The 23,185-nt window shown below is 39.5% G+C and overlaps 1 protein-coding gene across 2 annotated transcripts in view; it reads left to right on the top strand.

The window, feature by feature from the left end:
* NELL1 (neural EGFL like 1) overlaps positions 1–23,185 on the top strand; it is an 862,938-nt gene that overhangs the window by 174,735 nt on the left and 665,018 nt on the right. For both annotated transcript variants that reach the window (XM_036862585.1, XM_036862586.1), the window contains exons 6-9: positions 11,475–11,547; positions 12,195–12,277; positions 20,957–21,091; positions 22,022–22,124. In XM_036862585.1, coding sequence (XP_036718480.1) covers positions 11,475–11,547; positions 12,195–12,277; positions 20,957–21,091; positions 22,022–22,124 — 394 coding nt within the window. The remainder of the gene's footprint in view (positions 1–11,474; positions 11,548–12,194; positions 12,278–20,956; positions 21,092–22,021; positions 22,125–23,185) is intronic.

The raw sequence follows: 23,185 nt of genomic DNA on the forward strand, positions 1-23,185 counted from the left end.
TAGCTATCTTGGAAATGCAAATTAAAACCATTAGTAGATACAATTTCTTAGCCATCAGCCTGACAAAAATGAAAAAAAAAAAAAAAAACCAAAAAACCCAAAACCTGACAATGTTAAGTGTGAGGGAGACAGTTGAGAACAGGACACATACTCATTGTAGTGGAAACTTGCATTGGTAGAATACTAAGGCGAGCAATTAGGGAGATTTTGTATAAAGTTGAAGATGTGTGTACCTTATGACACAGGAACCCAACTTACAGGTATAAACACTGAAGAAACTCTTCTTTCTATGTTTCTTCATTGAAGAAACTCATGTACCCAAGAAGATATATACAAACATTATCACAGGAACATTTTCTTTCTTTTGTAATTTCAAAAATTTGGGAAAAAACTCTATCACTGGGAGAAGGTTTAAATTGTGGTAAATATTAAAATCATAGAACTTGAGTAAAAATTGATGAATTGCAAACATAATGTTGAATGAAAAAGCAAGTAGCAGGAGAATATTATGGTAGTAAATCATTTGTATGTGTAAAAATCAAAACAATCCAATTTATTGCTTATTTATACATTCACATGTAAAAAGGTAAATGCATGGAAATGATAAGCACTAAATTCAGACTAGTTTAACTTCTAAGAGGAATAAATGGGGATTTTATTAGAGATGGGTACCCAGAAGTCTTCAACTATAGTGATGACATTTTATTTAAGGTGGGTGGGAAATACACAGGTATTTGCTGTAGTTTGCTTTCAACCCTTTTGTACATCATAAATATTCGAAATTAAAAATCATGACATAATTTTTCAGGGTGATAATTCACACATATGTATGTGTATAAATATGTACATATATCCATATCCATACAGGTGATTTTTTTCATGTTCTATGATTTTCCACGTGTCCAAGAATCATCAGAAATTTGTCCAAGTGTCTCTGTTCCAAACTGGCTCTCACTTATGCTATTTCTTGTTTTGTAGCTAGTTACCCACTGGTGAAGCTACTCTTTTCTTAGGGGTCTTGCGTCTGTAGTGAAGGGCAGCAACTGGTTCCGAGTCATGGAAAGACATCAGAGTCAGATGGGAAGAGTTTACAATTCAAATTTCTATGCCTACCTAGACCCACTTGTTGAGAATCTGAACTGTAGGGTTTGGGAATTTATATATTTTTAAAAGGCCTTTCTCACTGGTTTTGATCTGTAGATTTGAAGGCTCAAATTTGAGCGCACTGACATAGGTGACGTGTGTTGATGGTCTAGATTAGCGTTTCACCTTGGTCTCTATAAAGATCTCACAAAATATAAGATATAGTCAATAATTAGCTTCTGCTTTAGTGTCTTTTTAGATTAGTGTCTCTCCAACTTTAGACTGCATCTGAATCTCCAGGAGGGATTGTTAGAACACAGGTAGCTGGATGTCAATAAACAGTGGAGTAGGCAGCTCCAAGTTTTTTTACTTCCACAGAAACATCAAAAAACAAGCAGAACAAATACAGTATGCTAACACATATATACGGAATCTAAGGAAAAAAAAAAAAAAAAAGGCCATGAAGAACCTAGTGGCAAGACGGGAATAAAGACACAGACCTACTAGAGAATGGACTTGAGGATATGGGGAGGGGGTGGGGTGAGATGTGACAGGGTGAGAGAGTGTCATGGACATATATACACTACCAAATGTAAAATAGATAGCTAGTGGGAAGCAGCCGCATAGCACAGGGAGATCAGCTCGGTGCTTTGTGACCACCTAGAGGGGTGGGATGGGGAGGGTGGGAGGGAGGGAGATGCAAGAGGGAAGAGATATGGGAACATATTGTATATGTATAACTGATTAACTTTGTTATAAAGCAGAAGCTAACACACCATTGTAAGGCAATTATACTTCAATAAAGATGTTTAAAAAAAAAAAAAAAACAAGCAGAAACTGTTAGAACCAACCTTGTCAGAATTTTGGCAAACATTAAATGTTTGTAGCAACCAAGTTAATTTTGAATCAAGAAAAAGGCAACATCAAAATAACAGGAAAGCTTTATGGCATTTTTACTTGCCCTTGCCCCACACCAGCTACAGCTCAGCGGCAGTCTTGAAGATGTCAGCCCATGTTCCCATGTGGGAAAATGGTCCCTGGCTCTGGAGGGAGCAGAGCAAATCTTATCTACAAATTATTTTGTATGTCTGTTCTGTCTGGGACTGTCTGAAGGACTGATGCAAGACACTTATCTCTATTTCACCTAACTCAGAATTCTCCCAGGCCAAAAAAATTGGTGGACATTTCTTGAAAATATTGCAAAGCTACCAAACAATCTGGGCAAAAGATTACAGTTGACACACATTAGACAATCTAGAGAGAGGAGGAAGAGCTGAGGAGAGAGATTCTTTGGGCAGTTTAAGGCATTCAAAAGCAATCATGTATATGGGGAATTTAGAAAGCTATATGCATGCCCAGAGCAAGATTCATGCTCAGAAAAGACCTGAGAATACCCTACGCGTTCACTTTGGGCCGATCCCTAGGATCAGTGCAAGCATGGCTAAGTGTTAAATGAGGGCTCCAGCATATAGCATGCTCTCCCCCAACTTTCCCCCTCTCCCAGCTCCTGGCATTCAAGGAAATCTTGGTCTAAAAACTTTCTGACCACAAGTTCCGGAACAGAGATTTTAGTGACCAGACATAATAAGGAATACAGTCTCTATAAAAATAGTCAGATAAGTTACTAAACAAATAGATTACTACAGCATTCAACAATAAACAAAAAAGAACAAACAAAAAAAACCCTAGGAAACCCTGGGGAAGGGAGAGACTGATCTTCGGAGTCGTTTCAGTATTCAGTTGTCCAGTGTTCAAATAAAGTCATAAGTCAAACAAAAGACCAGGAAGGTATTGCCATTCAAAGAAAGAAAATAAATGGACATAAGCCATTCTGGAGGAAGCCCAGATATTGGACCTACTAGATGAAGACTTGAAAACAACTATCTTAAGTGTGTTCAAAGAGCTAAAGGAAAACACGAACAAAGAGCTTAAGGAAGTGAAGAAAATTATGTATGCACAAATGAGAATATCAATAAAGATAAATTACAGAAAGGAACCAGATAGATATTCCGCAGCTGGGAAGTACAACTGAAATGAAAAATTGGCCAGAATTCACCAGCAGGTTTGAGCAGGATGAAGAAAACAATCCCACAGGGTGCTGCACTTAGAAAGGCCCCCATGATTGGTTTAAGGCTCTGCTGTTGCTACCTTCAAGTTTTCAATAATTTTTGAACAAGGAGCTCTGCAAATTAGGTAGCTGATCCTGAATAGTTTATAAGGGGGCTTACTTGTTTCTTATTGGTCACATTATTGAGATTCTAAGATTTACCAGGGTCAGAACTGTGTCTGTTTTATTCAGCAAGTGCTTCAAATAGTATCAGGTACACAGTTGGCAGATGATGTACTCTTAAAATGAATGAATAAATGCACAAGCTATGAATCTGCCTTATTTGTAAAGTGCAAAGATGTCTCTCATACAGGTAATGCAGATTGTATAAGAATATATATATTGGGCTTCCCTGGTGGCGCAGTGGTTGAATCTGCCTGCCAATGCAGGGGACACGGGTTCGAGCCCTGGTCTGGGAAGATCCCACATGCCGCGGAGCAATTGGGCCCGTGAGCCACAACTACTGAGCCTGCGCGTCTGGAGCCTGTGCCCCGCAATAAGAGAGGCCGCGACAGTGAAAGGCCCGCGCACTGTGATGAAGAGTGGCCCCCACTTGCCACAACTAGAGAAAGCCCTCTCATAGAAACGAAGAGCCAACACAGCCCAAAAAAATAAAGTTAAAAAAAGAAACGAAGATCTAACACAGCCATAAATAAATAAATTAATTTTAAAAAAAAGAATATATATATTAAAAGCACCCCGCACTTAGTAGGTTTACAGCATGCATTCCTTCTCCCTCTTTCTTATATATTTAATGCTCCGTATATGCTTAACTCTATACTGTAGTAAAGACAGGCACTTTTGCCGCCTTTTAGGGACTTCTGTTTTAGTTGGGAGCTTGTGATTAAGACAGGGAGAATAGTTTGTCCTGTTATCTATTCCAGCTTGATGAGTGTATGATTCCCTGTAGATATAAGGAATCCTTGCTTAAGAGCCCAAATACCTGATACAGGCAGAAAACACAACGGGTGTTTACAGACTTGGACAATCATTTTCCTGCGGAGGTGGGTTGTGGGGATGAGGAAGAGAGTACCAACAATTATTAACTGCTTTCTATGTTCTAGACTTAGTCTGGCTGTACATATATTATCTTAGTTAATTGTGTATCACCTTCAGAGAATCCTAATAAGGTAGTTATTATAATTGTCCCTCTGTATCCTGTTTCCAAGACCCCTGCGGATACCAAAATCCATGGAAGCTCAAGTCCCTTATATAAAATCCATGTATGCTGTGGACTGTGCATCTGCGGATACAAAGGGCCGACTGTGTTATCCCTACTGTGTAAATCAGGCAATGGGGCTCAGAAAGATTAAGCAACTTGCCAGTCTCACATAGTTTGTAAGAAATAGGATTGAAGCTTAGAACTTTCTTTTTCAATATTTTTGCTTATTCATTCAACAAATATTTTTTAGGGACTTGCTTGCTATGTACTAGTCACTGTGTTAGATGGTGGAGCATTTCACTTAGGTATGCCATGTCCTGTGGAGGAGACAGACCTGCCTTTTTCCAGGGCTCCAGCCCAAAGAAACAGGTGGTCCCAGTGAGAAGCACCAAAAGGAGGTGGCAATTCCACACACCACATCTCCCTAAGAAGAGTTGTAATTCTCCTTGTTCCCCTATAGGAGTAGCTCCATCCAACAGCTCTTTAGAAGGAAACCTTTTAAAACTCATCTCCCTATATACCAACCCGTGTTTCATTCCATCCTTTGGTGAGGTGAGATGGCTGGGGTAGGGGGAATGTATCACTGTCTCATTACAGAAATTATCTTGATCAATGCTGCAAAAATCTCCCTGTAAAAGAGGCAGTCACTTCTCCAGTGACTTCTCAGGCTTTTAATAGATACCTGGTAGAAGCTGCCTCCTGGGTCCAAGAACCACACCTGCCTTTTGGCTCCAGAACTAAATAATGCTTATGTTGTGTTTTCAGGTTAAAACTGTATTGTTCTCTATTTTAAATATGAATACGTCATTTCATAGGCAAAGTAAAAGCAAAAGCTCACTTGTCAAACCTAATTTCTGGGTCCTGGTGCATCGTTAGGAATAGTGCAATGAAAGTGCTGCTGATGAAAGAGCAGAGGGTGGCATCACTTGCTTGGTGCTTGGCACGTAAGCCTCTAGCTTTAGTTACTTCCGATCAGAGACACAGAACACAGGCTGGGGATTTCTTCACTTCAAAACTGCATTCATTTGAGAAAATATTTGGCCAGTGGTGATAGGCTCGTCTGAATCTTCTGATTGTCATAGATTTTCGTTATCAAGGTGGTTGCCTACTGCTGAATTTCCCTTTGATGCACTCTAAGATGATTATGCTGTCATTATTCCAGAGGGTAAGCCTAGGTGAATCACAGTGCTTCAGAGGTTTGGGTGTTCTGACAGTTACTAAATAGTTGAGATCTCGTGGAGAATTCCCATCTGAAAGCCTTTCACAGAGGCCAAGCCTTTCTGTCTCTGTCTCTCTCTCTTTTTCTGTCTGGTGAACTTGGGTCTGAAACCTTTCCCTTACCTGGACTTCACTGTCTCCTTAACAGCTGAGCTGTCACTGGGAAGTGAAATTACTTTTTTTTTTTTTAATGCCACAGCTGTTGTTTTTTTTTTACCTCAGCTGGTTCCCATAATTCCACAGATGGTAAACATATGTTTATAGGCACATAGAAAAAGAAGCCATATTGGATTCCTCCCATCTCTAATTCTCATTTTTCCTTTCATGCAGAAAGTCAAAGTCACAGAACTGGGGAATCTTATATATTTGTAGATTAATATTTCTGTGCATTAAGGCTTTGGAAACATCAGGACAGCTAATGATATGCTAATGAACTGACAGTTTTTATTGTTCATAATGAAAGTCGACAAGTGTCTTTCTTGGCTTTTATGCAAGCTGGACTATTTTATTAACTGTCTTCAGGGCAGAAATACATAATTGGCTGCATTGTGAAAATCCTCCTTGTCGGTTTCCCAAGTCTTACTTTCTGTTAGCCTGTTGCCAAAGCTTGGGTCCTTGCCAGTTTATAAACAGAGCACATCCTCATCCATATATTTACAAGCCTTCCAGGAACCCTCCCCACCTCCTTTTCCTTTCCCTTTCAAAGCAATTTGTTTCAGTGTTTTAGCATACAAAAAAATGGAACCATTTTCTTCAATGTAAACAGAGATCTGCAGGGAAATAAGAGCGTTAAGAAAAGAATTAGCTTTTGTTTGGCGGCAAAGCTGCTTTCATTTGTATCAGAAAGCTCCGAGTGTTAGTAGGGTTTGCCTAATAGTTATTCCATACATAAGAGGATAATAATGGCATAATTTTTCTAATCTTTTTATTGCATCTTCCTATATTTCTTACTGTGAAATGAGTAAATGTTCTTGGAACAACGGAAATAATGGGCATTAGTGTCCCAGGCAACAAACCCATAATGTAAAACCTGCCTGATGCAAATTTATTTTTCAGTGCCTGGTGAGCTGACTGCAGGGGGAAGTAGAAGGTGGCAACAGGTGGATGTCACAAAGAGGAAAAAATATCTGTTTTTCTTCTTTCCATCATACTGATAGTAAAAGCTTATTAATTTGGGCTCTGCCCCTTAGGGAATTTTTTAGATCCTCAGAGTGGCTGAGATTTAGCATTGCTCTGACAACAAGAAAATGGATTGTTTAGCAAATTAATAGTGCAAATAAGATTGCAGGGGAGAATGTTAGGCTACCTAAAAGGACCTCAGTTTTCCAGCATTGAAAAACTGTTTTAGCAAGCTGTTAGTATCTAATGCAAATAATTCATTATGGATGGTTGAATAGTATCTTTCCATGAAGGCAGTTAAGATAGAACCTCATTTTGGTAACAGGACTTCCTTGTAGCACCATCTTGTGCTACAAAGCCCACGTAACTGTGAGACTTTCTCAAATGATATATTTTACTTACACTGTGTTGCAGTGACCCAGCCCTCGTTTGGAGTTAGTAGACCTATAGTTGATGGCCTAAGATAAAGGTGTCCTTTAGGAAAGCTAATTAAAGTATCAGAGCTTTAGATTTTTCATAGGTCAAATGACCAGGTGATCTGGCCCTAGATCAGTAGTTTTCATCAGGCATCTAAAAAATCACCTCAGAACCACTGTCAAAATTTCATACATGACTGTGCTCCCTCACCCTCCTCTAAAATTCTGATATGTTCCCCTAGTTTAACAACTAGTATTCTACATGATTTTCACAGACTCTTAATAGCTGTGAAAATTATAGTTCAATAGTGCATCAGGGAGGAAGAAATTTTCCTCTACCCTTCTAGGTTCTTCTGACGAGTCTAAGGATTAAATTGACATGAGACCAATTAGCAGAAACTCCAAACAAATTTTAATAACATGTACACATGACAGAGACCCAGGAAAACTGAGTAGCTTACCAAAATGGCTGAAACCCTCACCTTAAATACTGTCTTCAGCTAAAGACAGCAGAGAGTGTGGTGGTAGGTCTTTGGGACTCAAAGGGAGGTAGGCAATTCACACGGAGATGGCAAAGCAAATGTTCAGTAAATAAATGTTTGCTGGGCCACGCAGAGACAATGGGGTGCAGAGTGCACGCTGACCTCTAAGTTGCCCCACCACACCTAGTTCATATTCCTTGCAGATATTTCTGATGACAGTTCTATTCTGGGAACAGGCCCTCTATCTAAATTCTTTTAGGCAGTTAGGGGGAAGGTCAAAGTTTCTTCCTGAGTCTTTTGGGCCTTGATTGTTTTCAGGTCTAAATAATCTGCTTGCCAATGAGACATTTTGAGTGGCAAATTTTGCTCTCTTACAATTATATAATTTATAGCTTTTAGGAATTTGATGCAGGTTAGGTATTGATTGTACCTACTTCGTGAAATATACTACGATAGGAATTGCAGGGAAAGCTGAGGTGAAAACCTATGATTTTTGCTTTCATGGTTTTTATAATTTAGTAATTTGGTTAGTTGCCATTCAGTTCCAAATCAGTAAGATTTTATTCTGTTCGTGGACTGGATGCAGGTGCTACTTTCACCACTGTGAACTTGTAAGGAGTAAACACTCTTGCTCCAGAAAATCCAAGTGATTGACAACAGGGCAGGGTTTTTCAAAGTGGGGCCCCTTGACCTTTCATGGGAATCCTTTGGGACAGCTTTTAAAAATGATGATTCCTGGGCCCACTCCAACCCTCCTGAAACAGAATCTGGGGTTGACCCAGGAATCTGAATGTTAAACAAATACTCAATGTGATTCTTAAGAAACTGGCAGTTTGAGAAATACTGCTGTGGTGAATGGTATGAAGTAAAGCATAGGTCTCAAAAAATGAGATCAAATGAGGTCCACTAGTCAGAGGCCAGCCAGAGTTTTTCTTTTTTTTTCAGTTAAGTGTAGATACATTTAAAGTTAAATGAAGAGAAATAATAGAAGTTCTATCTTTTTATCCCTTATTTCATCTTTTCTGGGGAGAAGTTGCTGTGCTCTAAGGTACATTTTCATCTATAGAAATCCTCACAGATGATTTTTCTGGGAGAAATAAGGCTGATCGAGCTTCTTTGTTGTTTGTTGCTTTATACTTTATAAAACTCAATTTTCTGAAGAAAAATACAGGCTTAGCAAATGCTTCTTTTATTGACAAATATCCGGGCACTAAATACAGTTGGCCCTCTGTCTGCAGGTTCCACATTAGCAGAATCAACCAATTTCAGTCTACAGTTGGTTGACTCCATGAATGCTTAACCTGTGTATGCAGAGGACCTACCGTACTATGCCATTTTATATAAAAGACTTGAGCATCCGCAGATTTTGGTATCTGTGGTGGGTGGGTGGTGGAGGGGGAAGCGAGGGTCCCAGAACCACTACCTTCCAGCTACTGAGGGATGACTCGAGTTCATATGACAATTCAGTGCAAGACCTTTTGGTTCTTGTCGTGGGGAGGTGCTGGGATATATACACAGGTATGTATTTATAGGTTCACATACATACACTCACACTTCTTTGGGTTACAGTTGGTATTTGTACAGTACATTGCCACCCTTCATTTAATCCAGCATGGAATTACATCCATTCAAATAAATTAGCATTCCCATCTTGATTCATTTGGCTAGAACATGTTTTTATGCCAGTATGTGGGCTGACCCTCATGACCTCTTTTTCAGAAAAAATATCAAGTGCCTTGAGTTTTTGTGTTGATAGGGATCGAGAAGCTGTCAGTTCTTATTTCCGTTTTTGTTCAAGTCAACATCATTGATCTTCACCTAATGATCTGTGTGACACACACGTGTGTGCCGGAGATTAAAAGTGGAAAGACAGAGGAGGGAGGCAGGTGGAAGAAAGGTGTGGGAGAGGCAATAAGTAATTTACAAAGTGACTAAATCAGTCATTAAGAAAACAAAAGGAATACTGCTGTGTATAATATATGTTGCTACAGGATAAGTGGATGGGAAATCCTTTTCAAATGGACTTTTTATTTGTTTTGGCAAAGATAATACCATGACAAATATACTCCAGTTTTCTGAGGGCCCTTTCCATGGCTGATAAAAATAAGAATGATTTAGGTTCTTCTAACCAGCAGGTAATAGATAGACCTGATCCTTTCCTGGTACGTGTGCTTTTGCCACTTTGGCATCAGGGAGGGTGACCAACTGTCCTGGTTTGCCTGGGAATCTCTCGGTTTTAGCACTGAAATCTCTAAATCCCAGGCAAACCTGAATAGTTGGTCACTATAACTTCATCCATATTCAGCCTCATTAGACGGATATTTTCTGATGTGTATTTAGTTCTCTCTGGTCTGTTCTTTGATGGAAATCTATCGCTTTGTCTGCTCTGGACTGATTTTTTTCCTTTATCCTGAAAGTTAGGAAAAGCACAGAGATCTAAATTGTGACACTTTCAGTTTGGACGCCTGTTTCATTGACCCAGCACTTGAGTGCTAGAAGGTTCTGTAGCTTTTGCATACAGCACTTCTTTTTACAGATGAAGCAACTGAAGCTCAGAGAGGGTGGTTGACTTACTAAGTCCACCCAATTAGCTACAGATGGATCCAGACCTTAAACTTTGGGCCCCTGACTGCCAATTCCATGCTTCTCTCAAATTCCTCACATGTGCTTGAAAGGCACCCTGGCCTCTCAAAGGAGTTAATTTGCTTTGAAAAACTGAGCAACTTTGTGCCAGGAAGAAGCTGATTGACTTAGACTGTGCTCCATTAATTGTTCCCTGTAATTCCCCGGCAAGAGATGACACATTCATTTTGAGGAGCTACGGCAGGCACCTCCTTCCCATGGTGAGGCATCTCTTCTCGTAATCACGGGCACTGCATCATCCTCGAAGAGGAAGAGGTTAATCAAAGTACCTAATTCGGAGGAAGAGGCCTTGTGACCCTGTTATTTCTATTAATATTTCCAATTAATATTTTATCTTGGAATAATAAGCAGAAACAGCATTTGCTGACTACCTTCTGCTGTTTAGAAGATGAGCACATAAACGTTAAATGCTGCTCCCTCTGAAAGACTCACCACACTATCATAAGCCTGTATTTTATTTATAGATTAAGCTCAGTATTCGGAACCAGCTTCTACATGTTCCATCTGTTCTGTAATATCTCTTCCATCAAATCAGGAAAAAAAAATACCCTAAAAACGGAATCTTGAAATTCAACGTGAAAAATCCAAAAGCCAAGTCAATATTTTCATTGAGAGATGGCAGCCCCAATGACTTTCTTAAATTAGGGCTGTTCTTCCAGACTAGATTGCAGAATTAAAAGACCACCTTTTATCCACAGTGAGATGTTGAGCAAATCTTAAGACTCACCAGCAAAGACTCATGTTACTCAGTTAGCTGAGAACAAGGTTCTTAAGGAGTTTTCCCCGTGTCTAATTTTATTTCCTAGACTAAATGAATCAGTAGAGCATTTTAGTCTAATATGTTCCTATTGTCGCTTTTTCCCACTTAAAAAAATCCTGTAAATCAGCAATATTTAATGTTCCAAGATGACTAGGGCATTGAGGAGAATTTTTATTGCATCAATGTCTTTTTAGTTGGACAGTTTAAGAACATTGACTGATGGATCCTTAGTTCTATGATATCATTAGCATAAACCAGTGGTAAGTAATTGTAGCTTTCTCAAGATGAATGGACATTTCGAGATTTTTTAGAAGAGGATGGTATGGAGTAGGTCAGTGTGGACAAAGGCCAACTCACCTTTTGAATATGGTTATCAGTCTTGCTAAAAAAAAAAAAAAACACTTCCCTGCAGAGAGCATGTGACAGGGGCCATTTGAACTGGTAACTGTAATACTGATTGCCACCTCTCTCTTCTGTTATCAAGGGGATTATCCAAGATGGGAAAATCATCTTTATACCGAATGGATACATAACACAGTGTCCGAACCTGAATCGCAGTAAGTAGCAACTTAAAGCATTTCTGAATTATTAATATTATATAGCTTGTTGATAACATCAGAGAAGCACTTCAGGAAGGATACAAACAATTTACATTATTGACTTATGAGGTGGTGGGTTTAGTGAGAGATTTTATGTATACTAAAATACTCCTGTGTCTTTGGATTTTTAAAAAGCTTGTGTATTATTTGTAGAATTAACATTTGAAGGTAAGAAAAGATTATATGAGCAGTTTTGGGTCTGTAGGTTAATATAGTAAGTTATGTTTCATATAATTATATAAATATATGTATATAAACTATTTTTTAAACTTCTTGACTTGGATATATATGAGTGTACTTTTGCTGCTTCTGTGATAATTCACAATTCTTTAGTCCCAATAAAAATGAGAGTTTAGTTTAAATTTTAAAATGTTTTCAAGGTAGAAACATACTGTCCTTTTCAGTTCTTGTTCCTTTCTTTTTGCTTATTAATAAAAGGAAAAGATCTAGATCTGAAATCCTCTGTGAATTCACTCCAATTTTGAAGTCATACTTAACCAGAAAAGCGAAGACACTTTTATATAGCTAAAAAACTACTGTTTAAATATATATATTTTTTTCTGTTAGCACAGTATCAACATTTATTTTATATTTTCTTTATTGAGCTTGCCCAACTTGCAGTGATTTCTTAAGCTTGGTGCAAGGAATAATGGATTTACAGGAGCTTTTGGCCAAGATGACTGCAAAAGTAGGTATCTAAATTTCACTTGTGATGTTTCATTTCTTTGTCCATCCTATCTGGAATTTAGAGTGATATACTATAATGGAAACATTTTTAGTGTTGGCATCTGCTATGTGTTACTATAAAAATGGTTTATTCTTTCTTGAAATAGGACAACCTATAGTAAACATAACCATTTACGCCTTTGATACTATTAGGCTGTATCAAAATACTTGAAAAATGTTTGGAAGAAAGGCAATATGTATCACTGTATATTCCCTGGGAGTGGAAAAGGAATTTGCCCATTGGCTATTAAACCAGTAACACTGAGAGATGATATATGGTCAGAGTCACTGCTGCTTATAAGCTAATGCATTTTGGATGCAAGCATCATTGCCAGTAATCGGAAAGGGCAAAATAGCAATTGTTAGGAACAGATTATTGTCACAGGAAGGCATTATATCACATTTCTAATATATGATGCATTTCAAAACTGGTCCTGAGTTAAATAGTGAAGGAGGCAAAGTTTGCCTTTCAACACCTTCAGTTTTATAATTCTGCATCTTTCCCTCCTCCCCATCATACACTTAACAAACGTCTTTTGAGGATCTGCTATTTGCCAGGCACTATGTTAGGCACATAGGAGGCAGTGATGAAGAGGATGTGATTTCTACCCCCAGAGACGTTCATATTGAGTGGCAGAGCCGGGAATGTAAACAATTAGGGGCTTTGATAATATATACTCATAAAGTTTAGATTGATAATGAGAAGCCCTGAACCTTGTGAAGAAAGGCGCTGAATAAATAGAAAACGTGGCCGATGCTGTTGTTATGATACCGATCAGTCGTGGACATGAGTTCCGGCCCAGGGCAAAGAAAGAATTTGGTTGGCCCTAAGAGACATTATGCTCTGCAAAAGGGAGAATTTTTTTTTCTTTTTTTTTTTTAATTTATTTATTTATTTTAGCTGTGTTGGGTCTTCATTTCTGTGTGAGGGCTTTCTCTAGTTGCGGCAAGCGGGGGTCACTCTTCATCGCGGTGTGCGGGCCTCTCTTGTTGCGGAGCACAGGCTCCAGACGTGCAGGCTCAGTAGTTGTGGCTCACGGGCCCAGTTGCTCCCCGGCATGTGGGATCTTCCCAGACCAGGGCTCGAACCCGTGTCCCCTGCATTGGCAGGCAGATTCTCAACCACTGCGCCACCAGGGAAGCCCAGGGAGAATTTTAATAACAGTGAAAATGATACCTTAATCCTATTCTACCTGCGGCTGTGACTGCTCCTGCCATCAGCCGTAGCACGTGGAAGAAATCGGTGGGTAGGTCAGTGTTTGGGATGTAGGGCTGTATTTTGGACTCAAAGACTCTGCTGCTGAAGATAATGTTTCTGCTTCAAACTAGGTCTTTGGCCAAGTCCCCTTTTGTCTGCAAAGGAGAGAGAGCACTTTTGGAAAGAGAGAAACTAAAACTGAGATTCAAGAGATTCTTTTCACTTCAGAGTACAGTGGAAATGTGAAACGTAGGCAATAAGTTGCCCTCCAGCTTGTGGCATATAGAAGCTTTTATGTCATATTGTCTGGAGCAGCTTGATCTCAATACTGTTAATTATATTTTAGCTCACTACCAAATTTTTGGAACAAGAAACATGCCACTCAGCCTCAGGTGACTGTGGTTCTCCATCTCCTGGCAATGAGAGTGCCCTTTTTCATTCTCATTCTTTCCCGTTGCAGGAATGTCATTTTTCTCTTTTTAGCTGTACGTTATTATCTAGCAGTCACATTGAGCTCCGTCCTCAAAACATTATTATGTAAAATGGGCATTTGTGAGGCAGAAGATATTTAATTGTGAGCAGAAAATGGTTTAATCCACCTTCTAAACACCCCCAGCACTTTGGAAGATTTATAAGTCTATTTCTTTCAAACCGTGAATAGAATTATAATTAGGAAACTGAGTACTTCCATCTTCACTGCAAAATTTGGAATCTGTGATAATCTAGAAGAAGAGTTGGCAAACTTTTCTTGTAAGGGGCCAGCTAGTAAATTTTAGTCTTTATAGATCAAGAAGCAAAATTGAGAACATGATGTATATACTTATTTCACTTCAATATAATCAATCAATATAACATGAAAGGGGGCTTCCCTGGTGGCGCCGTGGTTAAGAATCCGCCTGCCAATGCAGGGGACATGGGTTTGAGCCCTGGTTGGGGAAGATCCCACATGCCGCGGAGCAACTAAGCCCGTGCACCACAACTACTGAAGCCTGTGCACCACAACTACTGAAGCCCGCGTGCCTAGAGCCCATGCTCCGCAACAAGAAAAGCCACCGAATGAGAAGCCTGCACACCTCACCTCAGTGAAGACCCAATGAAGCCAAAAGAATAATAATGATAATAATAAAATAAAATAAATAACTTTATAAAAGAAAAAAAATATAACATGAAAGGATGCTCAACATTGCTAATCTTCAGGGAAATGCAAATCAGAACCACAATGATACATCACCTCATACCTGTCAGAATGGCTATCATCAAAAAGAACACACGTAACAGATGCTGGCAAGGATGTGGAGAAAAGGGAACCTTTGTACACTGTTGGTGGGAATGTACATTGGTACAGCCACTGTGGAAAATAGTATGGAGGTTTCTCAAAAAAACTAAACTAGAACTACCATATGACCCAGCAATTCCATTCCTGGGTATATATCCAAAGAAAACAAAAATGCTAATTCAAAAAGATACATGCACCCCAGTGTTCATAGCAGCATTATATATAATTGCCAAGCTATGGGAGCAACCTAAGTGTCCATCAACAGACGAATGGATAAAGAAGATGTGGTATACACACACGCACGCGCGCACACACACACACACACACACACACACTGGAATACTACTCAGCCATAAAAGAATGAAATTGTGCCATTCACAGCAACATCAATGGACTTGGAGGGCATTATCCTAAGTAAAATAAATCAGACAGGGAAAAACAAATGCTGTATATCACTTATATGCGGAATCTAAAAAAAATCTAAAAAATACAACAAACTAGTGAATATTTCAAAAAAGCAACAGACTCACAGATATAGAGAACAAAATAGGTTACTAGTGGGGAGAGGGAAGTGGGGGAGGAGTGATATAGGAGTGGTAGATTAAGAGGTACAAATTATTATAAGCTACCAAGATATATTGTACAACACAGGGAATCTAGCCAATATTTTATAATAACTGTAAATGGAGTATAACCTTTAAAAATTGTGAATCACTGTGTTGTACACAGGTAACTTATATAATGTATTGTACATCAACTACATTTCAATAAAAAAATAAAATATAACTATTGACAAATGTAAAAATTATTCTTAGCTCACAGGCCATACAAAAATAAGTGCTGGGCCAGATTTGGTCCATGGACCTTAGTTTGTCAACCCCTGATCTGGAATAAACTGGAAAGATATTCATATTAGGTAATATTTATTGAGCATCTACTATGTGTTAGTTACAATGCTTAAACTTTTTATATTCACTCTCTCTATAATCCTTCCAGCAATCCTCTGAGCTAGGTTTATTAGCCCACTGTCCAGATGAGAAGACTGAGTCCCAAGAAAGTTATGTAGTTTTTCCCAAGAAAAGTGGATGGCAAAGCCGAGACTCAAACTTAGATTCTGTAAGTTGGATCATAACCGAGGAAGTTTATGGTTGGAGGAGAGAGGATTAGAAAGAGAACCAAAAGATATAAAGAAGGAATGACTGATGGAGAGAGGGAGGTGGATGCTACCAGTAGGAGGATGGCGATACCAGTGAGAAGAAGAACGAGCACATAAGACGAGAGGAAAAGAGACGTGTGTGTTCAGGTGGTACCTGTTGGGAGTGAAACGTGAGCATAGAGCTTGTAGCAGCTTTTGAAGGAGGGACGTCAGGGCAAGGACAAGCCCTCTTAACTCACCCATCTGGTTACAGCCACTTGTTTTCCTTAGGTAGATGTGGGAATTTTCTGAGTCCTGGGTTTACATTATGTGTCCTCCTGCCAGGACCACACAGGGGTCACTGCTATTGCATTATCTCCTTAAGGGTTTTCAGATCATAGGGACTGCTCAGAATCAGGCTGCTAACCTAGGATCAGCCAGGTGAATTCTCAGCAAAGAATTCTTTAAGACTTCTGAAGGAAGATATTTCCCTCTAGCCAGTGCCATGGTCTGAGTAGGAAGGTCTTCCTTCTGTGCCTGGTGCAAGCCTTGTTTCCTTTTTGTTCACTCTTAAGCTGAGCGTACAGCCCTTTGGGGCCGTACCTTGATGTAGGAGTTTCCTTTAAGACATCCCATCTTGGGCAGACCCTGTTCTCTATTTCCTCTCCCTGGCCCCCTGTGCAAGGTGGGAACTTGAGGGCTCCATGTTTTGGCTAACGTCATGGAGGTTGGCTTTGGTGCTCACTCGCCTCCCTGGATTCCTGGCTGTCAGTTTGTTTTGGCCACTGTGGCTTTATTCCTTTTCTATCATCTCCTGTGATGATTTTTAAAAGTTATGATTTGTGTATGTTATCCAGCATTTTAGTTGGTTCAATTGGTGTAGTCTTTTAGGGTACCTAGTCTGCCATCTTGGTGGAAGCAGAGTGTAATACATCTCTTGGCAGAGTGAAGGAGATGGAGTCTGGAGCGATAAGACAAACTGGAAGCCAAGTAGGGTTCCTGGGTGCAAAGGGAATTCTATGGCACCAAATCGATCTGGATTTGGGCTTTGCCTTTAGTTAAATAAGCCTATCATGGCAAGATTTAGCTGATGGGTTTGGAGGTTTGGTTTGAGTTGCCCAGCAGCTGTGATTAAAATAGGCATTAGTCATGTAGATCATGGTGGAGATAGAAATGGGCTTTGGAGTAAGATTCATCTGATGTTGAATCTCATTTTTATCACTTCCTTGGATGTTTGCAGCCTGGAATGAGTCACTGGTCTCATTTCTAGCTGCAGTTTCCATGTATGTAAAATGGTGACAGTTATTCTTCGTTTTATAAAGATTGCATGAAAGTTGCTGTCAGACCCTGGTCTAGAGCCAGGAGGTTTTGGAAAGCAGCAGAAAATCCTCACATTTGGGCCACAGTGGAAGCCATGGAGTCCTACCGGAGAGCGAGTCCAGCACACAAGCTGGACAGGAGTTGGTAGCCAAAGTCACATCAAACCAAACAGACACAGGCACCAGATCAGCTCAGGGTTGTGCCTAGGAGGGCTTGCTGTTCCTTTTCTCCTTTCAAAGTACAGGGTGATTGAAAATGACTGTGCCCTTGCTTGATATAGGAAAGATCAGGGAAGCAGCTTGCATGTAGCTTCAGGTGACAGAGGCCAGGGTACAGAAGAGCCCTCTTGAAGAATCCCAACACTGTGGCAAAAACCATACTTTTTCAAGGGGGAGAAGGTGCAGGGAAGCAGTCCCCTGACACTTCCCCTAAGTGAGCCACAAGAGACCACCAATCCCCTGGCTTATTCTGGAAGTTCTCCCAGGTAGTCTCTACACTGTGGGAACCACACACCTGCTGAGCCAGGTACACAGCGATAGGACCAGGCTGTGTCCTGCTCTTGCATCCCACCTGTGTGGTAATCACATTCTTCCTTCAAGCTCAGGAAGAAGAGATGCTGAAGATGGGGAATTTCTTGATTACTTCTGTTTAAATCTTTGACAAATCTATTTATGTAAATCAAGCAGCACTTGGAGTGGCATTTCAGCTTGTAACATATTTAATTTTGAGACTTTCATTGTTTCGAGGAGCTCAATAGTGATTTTTCAATTAAGCCTAAAGGTTTAACACAATAGATTTCTTTTTTCCCTTTCATATAGCAAATGCCAAATAAATACTATTTCAAAGGAAAAAAAGAAATCTACTGCATGACTAATGTACTTAGATTCATTCATTGACCTCTTACTGTGGAAAAGGCCTCTGCTGTCTGTATTTGAATGTGTAGAGTTAAGAATAAATGATTCGGTCCATGGTTGCTCAGATAAATGCACAAACAAAGGTAAAACAGAAAAGAGATGTAGATTTGATACCGTATCTATTTTGGATCTGCAGGCATTCTTAGAGAAAATGGCAGGTAGTGTAGAAATAGCTTTTGAAAATGAATTTGTATAAATTCAGCATGCTAATGCCAGTGACAGAAAATGTAATTCATTTTTTAATTCAGAGTTGTTTTTCTCCTTTATTGTTGCTTCAGGATTTAGCAGGGGAAAAGGAAGGCAAGATTACATATTAAGTGCCTTTGAAAAATTAGCTTTTTGCCTTAATATTCCTTTGTCTTGGTGTCTGTCTGATGCATTCTTATCATCACAGAGATTAGGGTTTTTCACTGTTGTCAGAACAGGCTAAATATATTAAAAATTTAAATACAGTACTCAGAAGGGAAGCAAAATTGGCCTTGAGAATAGCTTCCATTGTATTAAAATTGAGGCTTTTCCTTGGAATTGAGTTTTGTAGGTGAGCATAGCTCAGCTTTGTTGGGCAGTACTGGAAATTGACAATATTGCCTTTAGGCAAGCTCCTGGATTTTCAGGAAACTTGGATAGATACAGAATAGCCTTTTGGACTAGTCCTTAAGAAGTGCCCTTCTTGGAGTGATACAGACACTAGGGTTCTTCCAGACTTTCAGAGTAAGACAGGCACTTTCCTCTCACAAACAGATTCTTCATTCTGAGCCACTTTTAGGAAAGATTCCCTTCTAGTTCAACTCTTTCTTGTTCATTCCACGGTCATATGTCTATCACTACCTTATGTGGGAACTACTGAGGCTATAGAAATGAAGTAGATAATATGTGATGAGTTATCACTTCCTTTTTATTATCTCTTACCAATACATGGTTTTGGTACTTGGTGTCACCAAACTCTTGGAATTATATGTTATCTGCATTTCCTAAAGAATTCCCAGAGAACGTAATTACCGTCGATTCTGGACGCTCTATGATTAGGCTGGAGATATAAATGTAACTTGAATTTTTGGAAGATCATGTATAGTAGAGGAGTCATAGGAAGCTAAGTTTCAGGCACGGTCGACTCAGTTTTTTCAGGGTTGATTATAGTGCCTGTGGTTTGTTTAGGATTCTATTTGTTCTTTTCCCTTCCTCTCGGTACTACCTATGACAGGCAGACAAGGAACAAATTTTCTTGAGAAATTCCAAAAGTTTAGAGCAAGAGATGGAATAAATGACAAAAACCAAGGTTGAATTACATGTGGATTCCATTTCCAAAGAGTAGCACTGTTATGAGTAATTGAGAGGAGCCTGTATGGGCTGGAACCATAGAAAAGGTAGAAAGATGGTAGAAGTCATCATTAGCCAGGTTCAACCATTATAGCTAAAATACTGCCTTGAAATAGTCTTAGTTGGGATCAAAAATGGATTCGATCTCCTGTATGGGGAAAATACTCAAGACGGGGATATATAAGTATGATTGAGAAGGGAAAGAAACTATTTGATGAATGTTTAGAAAGTGGTATTTGTTCTTCTATCATGACCTTCTCTATGTAAGGAGAAAGGAAGAAGGGTGATATTGCTACCAGGCTGAGTTACTCCTTGGTATGGATGTGATGACAGAGAGATCATACCACATTTCAAGTTTTTTGTACCATAGTTTTGAAGGCAACCTGGAGTCGCCTACATGCAAAATGGTCAAGAGGGAGGGTTGGAACCATATCACGAGGAGCTATTAGGGGAACCTGGTGGGCTGACTGTGGGTCAGGAGCAGGCATGAGGCCAGGATAACCTCAAATGTTTGTAGAGCGGTTAGACTTGCTCAGGATGGGCCACAAGGCAAAACTAGGTCTAATAGGAAAAAGGGAGAGAAATTTCACAGCTCAAGCTAAGAAAGACGTTTCAAACATCCAGAGCTAACCAAGAAAAGCAGCTTTCCTTGGAAGGTAATGAGTGTCCCATCACAGTTACATGTGCAAACAGAGGCTGGATGACCACTTGAAGGGGTTACTTGTCATGTCATTCAAACTTTATAAACTCTTTCAAATCGGAGATTCTAAGATTCCATGTTTAATGGTAGCAGTTGGGTGACCTAAAAAAAGGAAAAAGGTTTTCTTTTCTTTTCTTTTTCTTTCTTTTTTTTTTTTTTTTTAACAAAGTCCTCATCTCACCTGGGGGTTTGGTTGCCTCTCTTGAACTTGTCTGAACGCCAAAGTGGATTCTGGGGCATTCTATTTGGAGGATCCTGAGCTGGGGAGAAATAAGATCTGCCTATGACTTCCCAGAATTTTTCATAAAAGAGGAAGCAATGACTTCCCAGCTTGTAAACCATGACGCTCTGGTTAGTGTGTGAAGAAGAGGGACAGGATGGTGGGAGATAAATGTAAGTGCTTCTGAGTTGCTGATTAGATCTCCTGTAAACATTGTAACGAGTCCTTGAGAACACATTCATTACAAGTGTTTCTGTGTGGGTTTGAGCTGAAAGCACACGCGTTGATGAACACCCATGAGGTCCCTGAGATACAGTTTAATGTCTCATTTGGTGCTCATTAGACCATGGGAGCCAATATGTCTTCAATTTAGAATGCTTCTACCTTGTGTGAAATTAAAAAAAAAAATCTTCGAAAAAGAGATCTGGCTAAGAATCACTGAACTGCTTTGAGCATTTTTTTTCTCCTCCTGCTTGGATTTATTTTTTCTCGTTGCGATTAGCTTTGTTAGGACAATGCAGTTGAATTACAGAAATTACACGTAGTAACTCTTGTTTGCAGCTGAACTATGCAGAGACAAGACTTAGTCAACTGGAAAACTGTCATTGTGAGAAGACCTGTCAAGTGAGTGGACTGCTCTATAGAGACCAAGACTCCTGGGTTGATGGTGATCACTGCAGGAACTGCACATGCACAGTAAGCCTCTTTGTACATAAATGGACAGTTTTGAGAGGGCAGTTGTACTAATTATTGTGTAACCTGTTTCTTTATAATGCTAACTCTAAGCAGTACTGCCTTTTTACTAAGTGCCTATTTAGTAATTGGAGCAATTGTGAAGGGAAGCTGGAAAAGTGTCATTACAAACACGAATACTTATCAAGAGAAAGCAGATTTTAATTTCCAACACACTCTAATATGATCTAACATGATTAAGAAGCTTACTGTTTAGAGATTAGAGTATCAGAGGGAGGAAGGGACTCCTTTGGTTTTCAAACCACCTAATGGTTCATTCACAACTTTTCTCTGCTATAATACATTTTAGAAAGGTGGTTTAATTAGTTTCTAGGTGTTTTCATTGTATTTTACAAGGTATCCATTTTCTGTTTTGGAGAATTGCAGGACCCCCTGACTTTCTTTCAGGTTATCCATTATTTGCATTATTTGTATCTACTATTTGATCTGTTTCAGAGAATTACAAGAGGCCCCCTCAAATTAATATGGAAACCCTGTTCAGTTGAAATTATTTGATAACTATCTGAAGAAAGCCATTGTTTGTCTGCAAAAATACAAAATGATTGTTAGCGCTTCAACAATGGTTGACAGGGTCTGCAAAAGGTGTTATTTATGTTCTTGTAAAAAAAAAAAAAAGGCTTTTATGTTTTCTGCCTAATCTACTCAGTCCACGTGGGCAGGTGGAATAAAGCCAGTGATGTATATCAGAAAAGTAACTGAGGTGGCATGGGTTCATTTGGGCTGGAGAAAATTCTTTATTTGTGGTCCTGGAGTGGACTGGGAGTTTCTCACACTGCTTCTGTTTCCCTGGTGAGGCTTCTGGGATGAGATGTGAGCTTTTTGCTGCTGAGGTCACTTCTGCTGAGATTCCTTTCCCTGTCGTTCCTTCCTCAGAGTGGCGCTGTGGAATGTCGAAGGATGTCCTGTCCCCCCCTCAACTGCTCTCCAGACTCCCTCCCCGTGCACATTGCAGGCCAGTGCTGTAAGGTCTGCCGACGTGAGTACTAACTGAGGGTCAGGGTGGCCCTCTGTGCTTCGAGATTGATTTATTCCCCTATTTTTCAGGCCCCAATTGATTAATGTTGATGAAAGGAAGTCCTAGCAGTTGATATAATAATAAATGTATGATAAGAGCGGCTATATTTTAATCACTTCTGACGTGCAGACACTTTACATAGGCTATTTTTTTTTTAAATCCTCACGTCAACCTTAATTACTATTCTTTACATTCTTATGTAGAGGGAACTGGTGTTCACAAGGATTAAGTCACTTGTCCGCGGTCAAACAACTGGTAGTGTGTGGAGTTGCTCTGTAGTCAGGACTCCAAGGCTCCATGTGCTTTGGTCCCCTCATTTAGGTTGATCAAGGACCACACTCTGTGTTTCGGCTATCTGAGGTCTTGGCCAGGTTTCCTGTTATTAAAGGGCCTTTGTTAGGAATTTCTGGATTGAACTTCAGTTAAAATATTGGAACAATTTCCTTCAGAGTTGGCTGGTCCAAATTATATAATGATTTAAAAATACTTTTCCCTCTGTATTACAAAGGACACTATTTCAAATGAAATGGTGAAATGAACACTGAGACAACCAGGAAGAGTAAAAGCTGTCATTTAGAATGATTGGTATGTGCCAGTTACTATGTTAGGTCATTTCATTCTATTAGCTTATTGAAACCTCACTGCAATCTTTTAGGTGGGGATTATTTTTATCCCTGTTTTATAGGAAGCCTGGGGACGATAATTTACCAAGTTTGCAAGGCTGGTGAATGACAGAGGTGAGATATAAAATGAATTCTGTCTGACTACAAAGCCCATAGTCTTTTTATCAAACCATATGCTCTTCTTTGAAAAAGGAGAGTTTAGGTTAGAAATGTGCCATCCGATGGATAATTTTCAAGACCATTTCTCTACCAAAAAAAAACACCATCATCACTAGGTCTTCAAAACACAGTGGTCTAGTTTTTTGTCAAGAATAGCATGTCACCTAATATGACAGTGGAAGTGGGGATAGCTGGTCTGTTTGTACCAGCCCAATCTTTTTTTATACTCTTTCAAAAGGA

The sequence above is a fragment of the Balaenoptera musculus genome, chromosome 8 (assembly GCF_009873245.2).
Source record: "Balaenoptera musculus isolate JJ_BM4_2016_0621 chromosome 8, mBalMus1.pri.v3, whole genome shotgun sequence".
Classification (NCBI taxonomy): Eukaryota; Metazoa; Chordata; class Mammalia; order Artiodactyla; family Balaenopteridae; genus Balaenoptera; species Balaenoptera musculus.